At 39.9% G+C, this 15,634-nt stretch overlaps 1 protein-coding gene, 1 long non-coding RNA gene and 1 pseudogene across 3 annotated transcripts; 2 read left to right on the forward strand and 1 right to left on the reverse strand.

Annotated features, from left to right (window-relative positions):
• The first annotated feature begins 222 nt into the window (after nt 1-222).
• LOC110053239 (collagen triple helix repeat-containing protein 1-like) lies at nt 223-3,447 on the forward strand (annotated as a pseudogene). The gene is made up of 3 exons (XR_016209920.1): nt 223-260; nt 1,000-1,300; nt 2,922-3,447. The product of XR_016209920.1 is annotated as a collagen triple helix repeat-containing protein 1-like (transcript).
• A 5,208-nt stretch (nt 3,448-8,655) lies between these two features.
• Nucleotides 8,656-12,720, forward strand: LOC110053238 (collagen triple helix repeat-containing protein 1-like). The gene is made up of 4 exons (XM_089297460.1): nt 8,656-8,793; nt 8,926-9,043; nt 11,783-12,094; nt 12,189-12,720. Exons 2-4 carry the CDS (start codon nt 8,975-8,977, stop codon nt 12,549-12,551), a joined length of 744 nt encoding a protein of 247 aa, XP_089153586.1. The 5' UTR covers nt 8,656-8,793; nt 8,926-8,974; the 3' UTR covers nt 12,552-12,720.
• Nucleotides 12,086-14,723, reverse strand: LOC149106145 (uncharacterized). Its single transcript, XR_016209624.1, has 2 exons — nt 14,476-14,723; nt 12,086-12,568 (listed from the first exon to the last, which is right to left on the reverse strand). It is a non-coding gene; the product is annotated as an uncharacterized LOC149106145 (long non-coding RNA).
• Between the last annotated feature and the right edge of the window lie 911 nt (nt 14,724-15,634).

Below are 15,634 nucleotides of genomic sequence, written 5' to 3' on the forward strand. Positions count from 1 at the left end.
TTATCCATTAAGAACCTTGTAAGGTTATTCTTAAAAATTGTGCATCGCATTGGCTTTCTTAAAAATACTGGGAGAGACATCCAGTCATTTGTAAAACGGAAGTGGGACACTCTCTTTCCCCATTCCGTTTTAGGTTTAGGCAATCTAGGTAAGTAGCCATGTCTAGTGTTGTAGCCATGTGAACTTCTTAGTGTCGATTTAAAACTTTCAAAATGTTGCGGAATGTCTCCTTTGATCGCATTTTCTACGGCGGTACATCGGTGAGAAAAACGTCTTCCAGCCAGAGGGAGCCAATTCAGACACTTCAGAGCTTCTGAAGAAGACATCTTGCCTAATTTAATTTTCTTCGCAAATTTGTACTGAAAACTTTGCAATATTTCCATTTCTGATTTTAGACCGGGTTGATCTCCCCACACTGTGTCAGCATAGTCTAGGTGTGGCAGCACTAGCCCATTGTAGAAGGTTATGCGAGTTCTATTGTCTAACATATGAAATATGCGATTAAACAAGGAAAGGCGATGACCTAGTTTCTGTAGTAAAAAATACAAAGATTTATACACCTGATCCCATTAAAAAAAATATTGCCTGCCTATTTTCAATTTATCATTTAAGCGATGACTGCCTTTATACACAAAGCCTGATCTTTTTTTGGTTGTCTTCGTCATGCATTGGGGCGAATGTTTGTATTCTTGTGTTAGTAGCGTCTGAAGATGGGAGGGAAAAGATATAGAGGCTGTCTTTAAGATCATAACGCAACAATTTTAGAGGCATACAACGAGTTAATGTGTCTTAATGCATCTGGGATCATCTTGGTTACGACATTAGTAACAAATAGGCTATTCAGTAGCAACTTTTCTAGTTACTGACAAAATATAATATCTCTTCCTTTTTTCCAGAAGAAATGTCTTAACTTTCATTTCCCAGAATATTTCCTTGTAACCAAGCACTGAAATAAAGTCAAAGTTTGTCAATCTTCTTTTATCACAGGTAATTTCCCAGTCTCCGCAGATCTCAATCTGCCCATGGCGTTCCAGGTGTCCCCGGAGTGCCTGGGCTCAGTGGAAGAGATGGGGCTAAGGGCGAGAAAGGACTTGTGGGAGCCCCCGGTAAAAGGGGACCTCAGGGCCCTGAAGGGTCCAAAGGAAGTCAAGGGCCAGTGGGACCACCTGGAAAGATGGGCCCGAAGGAAAACCAGGACGACAAGGGCGAACAGGGGCCCTCAGTTGTGGTCCCTCAGAGGAACTGGAAACAGTGCGTCTGGAGCAAACTGAATGATGGCAGGAATTACGGCTTGATAAAGGTTAGTAATTCTAAATTTACTGAAGATTATGACTTCGTTAGTAGAAGGCTGATCTGATAGAGTCTAGGCGGCTTTCTACGTTTAAGGTTACCGTATACCTTCAGGGGTGTCTCACGTCCAAGCGATGTAGCGCGTCCGGTTTAAGATGTAGATACCTAAACCCCTATATCAAATTAAAGCTTATAGAGCTGGCTATCAAACCATACCAAAAATTTTGAAATAAAATGAAGTGCCGATTTTTTCACGGCCACTAAATGCGAACGTCCTAATCACCTTTTGGAAGCTACAAGTCAAAGCGAATTTTGTTTTTCGCCAATTTATTTTTTTCCTCGGTTTCAGGACAAAAAGCGCTAAAAAAGCGTGTCTGCGTTTTTCCACATTCAATTGCAGTAAAAAGTTACAGAACATTTTCAAAATAGGATTTAAAAAATGTGAAGTGATCGTACAAAAATTGCTCTCGGAGAAAAAATATGTCGAAATAAACAATTCGCAGACACGTTTTTGTTTTTTATATGTTAATCTAGCTACTGTCCAAATTTGAGGGCAATCAAACAAATCCCCTTTGAGTTGTAACTCTTTAAAGTGTCTGCTTCAAGCGAAAAAATTTATTCGAGAAAACAGCGCTAAGAAAAATCTCTTGCTTCGCAAACAAACTCCGCCCACAAACGCCTTCAACTGGGTTCTCAGATCACTGAGCCAATCAGCGCTTGGAAAATTTACTACCATTAACTCGCGGTTAAATTTACGCGTGAATCTCGAAAAAACCCTTGTGTTTCGCAATGCGCTCAAGGCGGAGAGATAATTTTTCTGTAGCTCGGTTTTTCTTGAAGCTGGTCTGGCAAAATGGGGAAGACGAAAAAGGATACGAACGCTAGAGTGGCTGGGCGACGAGAACAAACTGAACAAAAGAAAGCGCGGCGGAGCAAATGTGCATGGATAATATTCCAATGGATCTCAATGAGTTGGGCGATTCATCAGTATCGGAATCAACAAAAGAGTCAATGTAAACATCGCTGTTATAGCTGTCGAGTTCCCAAATTTTTACAGAATCTTTCTGTACTCTTGACTCGATCTTTTCGCCCGCTTGATACGATAGCTATAGCTTCATCCGCGAGGCCAACTTTCGCTTCTTCACTCATTGATGTGTTTTCATTCGTTCTTCGCTTTTTCGAAGTGGTAAACAATGTTTTCCGTGGCCCATGTTTACTTATAACTTAATAGAATTACATCTAATACGAAAAATGCTTGGATCTGAATAGCCAGCCAATTCGTGGTATCCATATATTCCCGCGAAAGTAGTCTCGGTTGATTGCGTACACGTTATAGGGCTGTCAATCAAGAGGGAACTTTTACTTCCGGCCGTAACGTAAAACCTCCATTTCTCCGCCAATATTGAGTTTTTTTCAATTTTGTTTTCAGAAATTAGAGATTACTCTTCGATCATTACTTTGAACCAAAAATCCAAATTTGAAGAAAATTGCCGATCTGAAGGTATACTGTAACCTTAATTCGTTTGTGCATATGGGGTTAAGCAATTGATCTGGTAGGCCTATTTTCCTCTCTATTCAGTATAAAGTTCAGTGCTAATTCTTTCAATTCTTTTAATTATCTCTCACTCTAGGATTGCGTCTTTGTGAAGAAAAACCAAGACACCACATTGAAAGTGGAGTATGATGGAGATTTCCGGATTTGTGTGCTTTGCTGCAAGCGTTAGTATTTCACCTTCAATGGCATAGAATGTTCTAAGCCAATCACTATCGAAGCGATCGATGTTCTTGCTACTAATCACGGCAGAACAGACACCAACCTCCATAAGCACAGTCAGATCGGGGGGGGGGGGGTACTGTGAGGAGATTGGTAAAGGCACCGTACGCGTGGGATTGGTGGTCGGAGATTGCCCAGGTTTCAAAAGCGGTTCTAACGCGTATGCTGGGTACAACTCCGTGGCTCGAATCATTATCGAGGAAGTCGCTTAGCCACAGTAGCTGAAAAATACAGTGAGCTGTGAAGGAAAACGAACCTTTAATAGTTTAATTTTCTTGATTGAACTGTAGTAGATAAATTAAAATTTTTGGGCAACTAAGAACTTTTTAAAAGAGCGGTGATGGCATGCTTTGCAATGGTTCAATAAAGTACTTTTGACCAGTTTCTACATTTTTTTCGTTGCCGGTTAAAACAACGACCTTTAGGAATCAATAGTTCCAGCGCACTCAGCCCTCAATGATACGAAAACAGGCAATATAGCCAGGAACCTCTACACTTTTTGTTGCTGTGTTTAGAAGTGGTTAGGAAAACCGAAGAATTGGTCATAAAAAATAGTGCGACAAACCCTCAATAGGGAAAATACTTGACACTAGCTAATCCCATTTTAAAAAGGTGGCTTTTTGGTGTATACGGTTTTTTCTTTGAGGCCAAAAATTGACCCTTGATACACGAAGGAAGTAGTGTTTTTTTTTTCTCAAAAAACCAAATTTGTTAGATATCAACCAACAATGTACCAGCCAGTTTGTGAAAGCTATTAGAAGTTTATCACCGAGCAAAATATGTGTAAGATTTCAACTGAGATCGAACAAACATGCATTTTACAGTCAAGAAGGTATATTCATTTATCGTTTAAAATGCCTCAGCGGCTAATCAGAGAAACAAAGAACAGCTAACACCAACGAGTAGATGAAGGCCTAAAACGAAAAACAACAACAACAACAACAACATCCACAACACAGTGAAAGCAACGTCACATAGAATAAAAAAAATGCTGCCCCTTCTTTTATCACTCCTTAACTGTGGCATTTTGGCAAAGTTTCCGTCTTTGAAATACTCAGTGGCGTTCTAAATTCTTTATGTTGAGTCACTTTAAAAACTGGACGAGGACTCCGCAATCCTGTTGTGCCATGTTACTCGCTTGCCCTAGGCTTGTAGCAAGCATTCTGGATGAGTTCCTCACATGGAATGTGATAAAACAGATTATGGGCTGATAGATGAAACAGAAATTGGTTCGCTTTCGATTCCCTTCCTGGTTAGGTGATTCAGTAACAAATGCGCTTACTTGTTTATCGTCTCTTATTTCTCTTAGGCTCCCATCCAAATATAATCTAAGGAATTCTAGCGATAAACTTTTTCTTAGTAATCCGCGTTTTAAATTAAAAGCTACACTAGGTGACCGTTCTTTTACCTATGCTGCACCGAAACTCTGGAATGCGTTACCATTTGACATAAGAAGCGCCATCACTGTTAGTATTTTTAAAGCCAAGCTAAAACTCACCTTTTCCGTCATACATTTTTATCATAGTTGTTTTTATTATTGTAAGTTTACTTTTAATTGTAATTTAGGCTTTTTAAAATCATTGCTAGTTTACTTTTAATTGTAATTTTAGCCTTTTTATTCCGTTTTTAATCTTGTCATACACATTTGAACGTTTTATGAAATTTGCGCATTATAAATATTATTATTATTATTATTATTATTAAATGTGGACCCAAGTTTGCTTTCTATTTCAGAGAGGAGTGTACATGAAATCTTCAATAGAACGATGATGCACGTCGAGAAACTTTTTTCAATGCTCCTTCGTTCATTAGCACATCGTAGTTTAGGGTGAAGAGCGCCAAAAATGAATTACTCTAAAGTGATATAGTATCAGCAATTTTTATCTTTACCGAAAGTGTTTAAATGAATTAAACAATCGCTATTGTTTAAGCTCTTGGCATATGCAATTCAACTCTGATTAGTGGATGCTATGAAAGAATTCCCAAGAGAATCGTCCGAGTTGCATTTCACGTCGGAAATTTGGATTCAAAACAGCTGATGGTTATACTGGGTATAACTTCTTGACCCGAATCATGACTGAGGAATTTCCTGCACCCCAGAACTGAGCAGCTTCAAACTAAGCAACTCAGAAAGGAGGAAGGTTGTTTGCTGTATGATAACATAGAGCTTCACGCTCAACAGGGATTAAAATGATCTAAAAGCATTTGTTGATTGTTGTATGACTTTTTGTTGAAAGGTTCTTTTAGCTGTCTTGTCCGCTGATTCCTTCAATTCAACTTGACCTGAATTTTCGCTCGCAGAACGAAATCCACTCTAAATGTAACCCACTCCCACCCCACACCGATTTAAGAGCAGGTTTCAAGTTTTGGAATTGTTTCGTAGAGCCTCGTTTGTTTCTTTTCTTCCAAGACACCAGGAGCCCATTATATTATCTTATATCATATAGGCCTCTGAGGACACCAGTACAATCGAAAATGCCGAAAACGACACTGACTTTTTCTGGACAAAAGACCCGAGCTGTTACACTTTTGAAACGTTAAATTAACTCAAAAAGCAATATTTAGAAGTTAACGTATATATTACTATTATTAGACTGTTCACAGCCTAATAGGAGAAGCTATTGTAGCTAGCTAGTCTTCTGTTTTGCGCTTGCGTCCAGTTCTCTCGCGATACTATCCGCCCGTTCAGCGATCGCATAAAAATACGAGAACATAGAGGGCTGTGAACAGTCTAAAGGAAGTACAAGCACGGAACGTTTAAACTCGAATTAAATTCTAATACCTACTGAAGACTAAAGAGTGATCATATGTTCAACTGAACTCCATGGAGATACCGACTAACCTCAGAAAGAAGTTCGGGATCCAAAACATCTTTCTTAATTTAGTGTGCGTCTTATTTATCTTTTTTGTTACCATGACACCTTCCCGGCCTTTAAAACTGAGGATTATTGGTTTGAATGGTGACAAAAAGTTGTTGAATTTAGTTTTACATGATATCCAGGTCGATATCCAGGGACTGAGGTTGATAGCACTTGGCAAGACCTTGATTATCCTGGACATCATGAAACTGACCAATTCAATAACGTCCGCTGACCAACCAAACCATTAATGGAAAGACATATAAATAAATAAACAATAGCCTCCATTTGGCGCGATAGGATATTTGTCAGTGGAACAGATAATGTCCAAGGGCAAATATCTGAGCATATTTTTGCGCCAAATGGAGGCCATTGTGTTGATTATCCTTCAAATAGTTTTCGCAACACGCGCAGTTTTGAAAGCTGGGGAATATCCTCGGATATTCCCCAGTTTTAGCTGGGGAATATTTAGTCACGTGACGGGCTTAGACCAATCGCGCGCGAGCGAAAGTATTTGATGGATTATAATGGAGAATACTGAAGGTCTGAACCCGAGCAGAAATAAAGGGTCCACGATTAGGATTGACAGTTATCATATCGGCTTGCGCTTTGCCCCTCAGTCCTTCTCTAAAAAGCCCTGATAGTATCAGTGGTTTTTTCCATTAGGATTACAGATGTAAGCGCTGAGTCAATTTGAAAAAGATGACGTGGCGTTAGAGGGCCAAAGTAAAATACCTTGTTTTACCGGTTTATTAGAGGCCGGTAAAATAAGTCAGTTACATTTTAGGATCTCAGGTCAGCTTCGTTCTAGACCAGAAATCAAAGCAGCTGTAGACTGCGAGTGATCTCGTTCTTTTCCTAGCGCGCGACGAGCGATCGAGCGGTGACAAGCCTGGCGCCGAGAACGTACAAGAAAAAATGAAAGACCTTCGCAGTCTTCGTAGTAGGTTTTTCCTGCCTTTTCTCATTCCCTCCGCTTTTCTTTCTCTAATTTGCGTAATCTAAACTCAGTCCCGAGCGCGGGGAATCCCAAGAATAAAAACCGACTTCTCGTAGTCTGAAGCTAATGTTACAGTTGCCTAAATTTGTACGTGAACTTGAAATATCCAGTCAACAAAATCGAGAAATTCAAATTATATTAGACCATGTTAGCTTACACAAATATTCTTTTGAGCCATGCAACGAAATGGGAGACAAAAAAGGGCGGAATTTCTCCTTTAGTTAACAACGCGCGCAAGGCAAAGAAAGTTTCACCCTACACCTATAAAAAAAGATGGGCCGCCTTGTCCGCACAATGGTACGTCCGCTCATGCAAACGTTTGCTTAATTCACCCAATGAATTGATTTTGAATGAATCGCGTCGTTTCGTTTCTCAGAGGTATTTGTAATAGGATTTCTTGTTGAGATTTTATTAATGTAGTAGTAAATAAATTTAATTAGAATGCTTTGATGTCGCTTATCCAATAGTTCACTCATTAATTCAAGTATAATTTTAATGAAGGTGCTAAGTAACACCGTGACAGAAAACAATTAAACAGTACTGACTTGACGTAAATTTTTTGACCCGCAATAAAAGGAGTTTTAAATAACGAGGATGCACAGGCCAGATTGATAAATATATAATTTTTCATGATGATCTGAGCCATTATCAGGATTATAGGTCACGAGAGTCAAGCAAATGATCACCAACGGAGCGCCGCTTTGATAGTGAAACAAATTCTCCTAACTAATTTATAGAAAAATGTATGGAGTTCGGAAAGAGAACATGAAAGATAAATCAAGATTAAGTTTTCAAATATTTATGAATTTATAGAGGAAGTTTATGAGTTAACACAACATTTAAGTTATTATTTTTGCATGCATCAGTGTATGCTTTTGAAGCAGTTTACTACACGAATTTCACTTCTTTTTTGCTTGCGTCAGTGTTTACTTTTAATAGGCCCTTTGCGCGATCCGGTCACATGCTGGTGAGCAAGTTGCGCAGTGGGACTTCCAAAACAAAGGCAGGTCCAGGTGGACTGGCACGAGTTGCATTGTTTTGGAAGTCCCACTGCGCAACTTGCTCACCAGCATGTGTGATTTTGTACCATGTGACCGGATCGTGCAAAGGGCCTATTACAGGTTATCGCACTCAGCGAGTGAATAATCGGGATTTACCTGCACGAGTTCACTAACAAAGAACGAGAAATGTCAATACCGAGTTCATTGTTAGTGAACGAGTACGGGTAAATCCCGATAATTCACGAACAATGAGTGCGTTAACATTTTTATTATTCAAATTGAATACACTGCACAAAGAAACACTGCATTGAAACCACCATATTTGAGTCGGTCGAAGCCATGGTGTAATGACAGTGGTGTGTTGAATTAACACCACGGCTATTACACCATAATGATGACGTCAAGGTGGTTGTCTCGTCACAACCCAGTATCAAGTGGTACAAATCAGCCAATCAGAAAATCGGAATTCGTACAGTGTATGAAAGTTGAATAATAAAGCAGTTTACTGCACGGCAACACTTAAACCTCGAACCAAATCAGATAATCTCAAATCAAATTCTTGCGTTTTGCAGGAGTGTCTGGTAGCATGACAGAAAATGTTGAGTTTTTGATCATCTGTCTGTGAAACCAGGCAAATATTTACCTTATTGTCAGCTCAACCGGACAGTAAATATTTGTTGTGTTAAACAAACCAGTTTGAGGCTAGGTGAACCAGTTTTTTCACTAAAAAAGAATTGTGTGAAGCGTATGAGTTGTTTAGAGTCCAGAGTTAAAACTTTAAACTCTGAGTATTATTTTAATCCGAACTTTTGAAGTCTCTGACGCCAAGAAATCTTGGACGTAAACTTGGCGATAATTTGAGTTAATTTGGTAAGTGGTTTTTCAGTCCAATCGACTCAGAAGGTGAATGAATGCTCTTCTCTTGGTTAAATTGTTTTCTCTCGGTTAAATTTTCTTTTTGTTTTCGAGGAGCTGATTGTTTTTGTGTCATTGTTTTCCTAGTTTACAGAATTCTTCCAGACTAAGTGGACTTGACGTAAACCAAGGAAAGATGAATTTGAAGATCATTTGTCTTTTCTCGTGTATCATTCCACAATTGGTATTTTACACCAACCAGTCGGTAAGGTTTTTACTTCACAAGTTTGTCTTTTCAGCAAATCAGTGTGGTTTTTGATGACTGGTCTTTTTCGCAAACGTAAAACACCTCGGTGCCCGGTATTAAAGTCATCAAATAAGATGTTTTCGTTATGAATCATTCTGTCCCTTCTTTACTTTGGGTCTTCCTTCACGACTTCGTTCGTTTGGCCCGTATCTCACCTCAGTCGTGATTGGCAGATATTCTTCAAAAACCTGCCGATTTGAAAGTAAAAAATTACAAAGAGAAATACACCTGATTCAAGAGATTATCAACGTAAGAGAGTGAATCTCCCATATAGGCCTTATATTCAAGGTTATTCCTCATTTTTAGAAATGGTACCCAGTTATTTCGAGGATGTTACTCGCGCGATGCGTGGACCCAAGCGACTTTCTCGCAACTAGCTGAGACTACATGAGGGGAAATATGGCGAAAAGTCATTTTATATGTTCTGATTTTCAAGTTCAAGGGACGGTCCATAGCACAGATGTTTTCTGCACTCTTCGCGTCCTGTTTTTTTTCGGCTGCGCTTTCGTTTGCTTATGTGGTCGGTTGACTGTTCATTCTTTTGCTGTTAATTTGGTTTTTGGGAGCTTAATAAGCAAACCACTACGGCAACGGCAACGAATACATTGGCTGTGTAGCGTGCGTTATAATTTTATTCATTTCTTTGCCGTTCTTTACAAAATACAACATGAAAAGGCCACATTCTGCGTAGAGAACGTGAACTACGGTGGCCAATTTTTGAAACTTCTTTTTCGAATTTTGACGCTGTCATACATATTCTGTTGGGAATATCTCTGACAGCGATAGAAAAACTGAATGAATCGAAATTCTTGCTAGATTCATATATTGGATATAAAGTGTCTTTGGTGTTGTTGTCATTGTTGCTCAATTTAACTCCCTTTTGCTGCTTGGGCGGGGGGAGCTTCTGTCTGCACTTTGGAATATCTGTGTGCTCAGTTGCGCTGTGTTCGGGCGTTCGTTTGTTTTGCATCGCACTTGTTTGGCTGCTCATTTCTCTGCCGTTTTTTCATTTGTTGTTCAGTGTTTGTTCTGCGGACATCTGTCTCTTATTTAAACTCCCAATAAAGTTTCGAAATGCATTAAAACATAGCGAGGACCGAAGCTCCTTGGCTTCTTTGATATTAAAATATCAAAGAAGACATCCCCACAGCGTTGGAGGTTTTCTTTCTCTTTAAAACGAAACGAAACATGAACATATCCTCCACGAAAACATCCACGCAACGCGCGAGTAACATCCTCGGAAGAACTGGGTACCATGTCTGTTGCACATGGAACTGGCTAGCTCACAAGACCACCACAAACCGCATAATATCAAGCCAAGGTTTAATAATTATTCGATCTAAAAGAAATACATTTATAATTCGCAATTAGAACGAACACAAATAAATCTTTTTCTCGAAGCTAAATTCAGAAAACTTGCATTTCAACTTACTTCTGTGGCGGGTAGTTACAACAGTCGCAGTTTACGGGTTAGCACTGAGTCTTTAACAGATTCTCCAGGTGAGCGGGTTTAACAAACAGATTCTCCAGGTAAGCGGGTTTAACAAACAGATTCTCCAGGTAAGCGGGTTTAACAGACAGACTAAAATAACTTCTTTCTCACTTCGATTCTACTGAAAAACTGGTTTGAAACACAATAACCTAACGCTTTTAAATCAATGTATATAATTTGTGTTAATCACGATTCTTGTCAACAAATAAATCTGTCAATTAAGAGGCAACGCCTGTTTGATCAACGAAACAATGTCTTAAAATAACTTAAAAGGGATTACCTTCTGTAGAAGGCGTATGTGGGGGATACACTCTCTTACTTTGATAATCTATTGAACTTATCCCATTCGAAAGAATACTGTGTCGGCACTTTCAATTGATTATTTGAACGACCTCTATAACTCAGTATAACTACCTTACACAAACCTTGCACTTTTTTGGTTGTCTTTGCCATGTAATTAAGCGAATTTTCGTAGTTGGTGTTTTCCGCCAACCAGTCGGTAGGGTTTTTACTTCATAAGTTTGTCCTTTCAGCAAATCAATGTGGTTTTTGACTGGCCTCTTTTACGGAAACGTAAAACACCTTGGTCCCCGATATTGAAGTCAATGACCATGTTGTTTTCGCTTTGCATAATTCAGTTCCTTCTTTCAGTTTGGATCTTACTTCGCGGCCTCGCTCGTTTGGCTCGCATCTCTTAGTCGCGATTCGCAGATATTCTTCAAAAACCTGCCGATTTGAAAGTAAAAAAATACGAAGAGGAATAAACCTGATCCCATTCGAATAATACTACATCGGTATTTTCAACTGATTATTTAAAAGACCGCTATATAACTGCTTGACCCAAACATTGTTCTGATTTTGGTTGTCCTTGTCGAGTGAATGTTCGTAATTCCTGTGCCAGTTTGTCTGGAGATAGAAACGAATAAAACTGTCAGGGCTGTCTTTTTAAATCAAAATGCAGCATTTTCAGAAGCAGTCAACCAGCTAAATTGCCATAATTCATTTGGGACCATGTCGGCTACGAAATCTCTAAGAAATAAGCATTTAAATATGAATTTTTCTGCCCAATTCACATCTGTTTCTTTTCCCCAGCAGATATGTTTTAACTTGTTTTTCCTAGTATTATTCCTTGTAAACCGGACACTTTGAAGTGAAGACAAAGTTTCTTACATGTAATTGCAATCTTGTTTTATCACTGGGCAAAGACTCAGTCTCCGCAGATCTCAAGCTGTCCAGTCAGTGGCGTCCCAGGTGTCCCCGGAGTGCCTGGGCTCAGTGGAAGAGACGGGGCCAAGGGTGACCAAGGACTTGTGGGAGCCCCCGGTAAAAGGGGACCTCAGGGCCCTGAAGGGTCCAAAGGAAGCCAAGGACCCGTCGGACCACCTGGAAAGATGGGCCCTAAAGGAACCCAGGGCGACAAAGGAGAAAAGGGTCTCTCGGGGGTGGTCCCTCAGAGGAACTGGAAACAGTGCACCTGGAAACCATTGGAAGATGGCAAGGATTACGGATTGATAAGGGTTAGTGTTTTTTGTGATTTTTAATTTGTGTAGGAATTTGATCACTGTAGTTCTTTTACGCTCTCTTTCGTAATGCCTTTCTTTATTTTTGTAGGACTGCGTCTTTGTTAAAAAAAACCAAGACACAGCCTTGAAAGTGGAGTTCGATGGCGATCTCAGAGTAGCTCTTTGTAACCTCTGCTGTAAGCGTTGGTATTTCACCTTCAATGGCGTGGAATGTTCTAACCCAACCACTATCGAAGCGATCGATGCGATTTTGCAGAACCATGGCAGAACAGACACCAACCTACACAAGCACAGTCAGATCGGGGGGTACAGTGAGGGGATTGGTAAGGGCACCGTACGCGTGGGATTGGTGGTCGGCGATTGTCCTGGTTTCAAGAGCGGTTCTGACGCGTATGCTGGGCACAAATCCGTGACCCGAATCATGATCGAGGAAGTCCCTAAGCCACAGTAGCTGAACAACACAGTGAGCTGTGAAAGAAAACGAAGCGTTTCATAGTTTAGTTTACTTGCGCTGTTTTGAAATGTAATAGACAAACTTAAATATTGGGTAACTAAAACTTTTGTAAAAGAGCGGTGATGGCATGCTTTGAAATGGTTCAATAAAGTGCTTCGAAAAAGAACTTTTGACCGTCAGTCGATAATCTAAGAGTAATTTAACAGTGCTTAACATTCATTTTCCTTGCCGGTTATGACGGTGACGTTCAGGAATCAATATAGTTCCAGCGCACTCAGTCATCAGTGATCCAAGAACAGGCAGTAGCCAGCTCTGACCTTTTTGTTGTGCCAATAGATTGGAAGTAGTGCCGACAACCGAAGAACTGGCCATGAAAAAGCGCTAATAAGCCAAGATATGAAAAATACTCTGTCAAGCTTAGTAATTCCGTATAAAGTAATGAAGTAAATATCGTTCTAAACGGGACTTTTCTGAGGCTAAAATGTTTTTAAACGTGACGTTTCGGGCAGTTTTACTGCTCTTCTTCAGGAACCGTAGTTCGAACTCAATATGACGGACTGCCTGTGAACTTTGTTGTGTTTTTGCGCCCGCGGCCTCAGTTTTTTGGTTGGTCGCTGTGTGCCCGCAGTCAATAGATTTTCTCAGTACACTTCGTTTCTGTTAGATGAGGGGTTTTTTGTGTAATGGCTCAACTATGTTCTTGAACTATTCCGTTTTAGAAATGGTGGCTTTTTGGTGTATACTGTCATTTTTCTTTCGGAGTCAAAAATTTACCCTTGATACATGAAGTTTTTCTTCTCAGAAAATCAGATGGAAGCAATTAGTTTGTGAAAGCTATTAGGAGATGCAGTGGACCAAAATAAAGCTAAGATTTCTACTGATATCGAGCAAGCATTTTACAGTCAAAACGGTATATTCATTTATCGTTACAAGTGCCCCAGCGGTTAATCAGAGAAACACTGCAGAACAGCTGACACCGACAAGTAATTCAGTGAGGGCCTAACGGCGAAAAGAAAAACAACAACAACAACATTGTGAAAGCAGGAGCGTATGACTTCGTTTCAAAAATTCATGATCACCAGGAGTTTTAGGTATTAAAAAATGTTGAAGATGTCTCAACGGAGGCCACCTATCTTTGCATGCGTTGAAAGAGCGAGTCTGTCTTCACCATAGTTCCAAATGTTGCCATTCTTGTCATAAATTTTAACCCTTATTGGAACATTTGAAACCGTCGCATATCTCAACGAAGAGCTCGAAAAATCAGAATTTAATAGTGGTTTGGGCAAAAAACTTCAAACTTCCAATAAGCGGAATTTTTTCACTTTTTTCGCAAAACGTGAGAAGTACTTTAGGTCACTTTAGAGAAAGTGATCTAACGATAAAAAACATAGGGGTCACCGGAAGTCCAACATCATTACTGATCCACGCAAAGATATAGCTGTGGCCACTTGCACTATTGTTTCTCATTGTGTTTCTCAGCAAGCGCGGTCTATGCAGGACTCCATGGCGTCCGAATTATGTGGATTCGCACAGACAGTTAGCCTGCGAAAACAGCCGGCTGTTTCGCAGGCTAACAAGCACGAGTCTGACAAGCGTGTAAGGCAGCTATTTTGATACCCAAATCTCACGTGTGCGTGTTGCACTCGTTCAATCGCTAGATAACCAGGATAACCGTGCTCTGTCGTAGTCATAGAAATTCAAATAGCGTTTTGGAGGAATTCTTTCTACTAACAAGTCAGTCTCTGGCTCATTTCTCGAAATGGCTGAAGTGTAAAAGGAAGTAAAAGGTCCATAAGTTCGGTAATGGTTGACGATCTAGTGTAAATCCTACCGGGAGGCTCAGGTTTAAAGGTGCACTTTCATAAGCATACCTTCGGTTACTCAAAACCCCTAAAGACATAAATCAATTTTAGAAACATACCGTATTTCCCACTAGCCTGACCGTCGCGTTTACTGCGGGGGAAGATGGGGAAAAAATAGTTCTTCACGCCGGAAACAAAATACCCAGAGCTGGAGTGAAGAACATACCCTATTTCGGGACCAAAATATAGTCAAAATCTGAACACCATATCCAAGTACAGCAAAAACGATTCTGCTCTGCATCTGAAGAGAACGAACAGAGCGAAGCTCCGCAGTCTTCGCAAACCAAGTTAATTAATCAGAAACTTGATCCTTAAACTTTGCACTATGATATTGCAATGGGTTAAACCTGATGTTGCGGCCAAATATTTTATGGTTTTCGTATTTCCTTTCTAGCCTTTAGAGGCCCCTTAGTATTATTATCAGTTGTATCATGTTATATTTTTTGTGATATATGAACAAAGAACGCTATTATCCTTTGTATTTCTCAGTCATTCTTTCAATGTGAAAAAATCAAGTTTTAAGGTTTCTAGACTCTTTCTACGGTGTACTTCGTGAAATTCCTCAAGCGGCGAATTCGAACGCAAGTAAGTTTTTGCATCCAAGTTTATAGTTTCTAACAAGAGACTATAGTCTCTTGTTTCTAGTTGATCTTTTTGTAGTACATGTATTCGCTATTCATACTTCTTAGTTCTCGAAACCACTTTGTTCCATCGCTTGGCATGGTTATTTACCGTTTCACTTTGAATGAATCGCGATTACAAGTAAACTTCTTGTCGCTTCACTTGAATAAACTTTATTCCTACATTTGCGAGACTTGTTAGAGCAATCGTTTCCTAGCCCCGTTAAGAATTAACTGGCACGTCCAAACAACATTTGAGAATCACTTTGTTTAACGTCCGGAGTAACGCGTTAATGATCTCTTGACAGAAATTGGTCAGACTTTTTAGAATGACTCAGAAAACCACGAAAGGGGGAACTATAGGGAGTTGAAATCCAATCATTTCCAGGGGGAGTATGGCTGGGAGCACTCTAGAAGCTTGCGCCTTCGGTGCTTGTTGTTTTGGAAATCGGTCATCGTTTATCCTAGATCTACGCTTGATCAGCAGACGAAGGAGGCGCCCTGAAGCGTGCAACCGCCAAATGTACGTAGCTAAAACAAACCTGCCCTCAACTTTTAATCTAGACCATTTATCGGTTTACTCAGAAGCTTTTTACTC

The sequence above is a fragment of the Orbicella faveolata genome, unplaced genomic scaffold (assembly GCF_042242905.1).
Source record: "Orbicella faveolata isolate gen_17 unplaced genomic scaffold, um_ofav_v1 contig_3, whole genome shotgun sequence".
NCBI lineage: Eukaryota > Metazoa > Cnidaria > Anthozoa > Scleractinia > Merulinidae > Orbicella > Orbicella faveolata.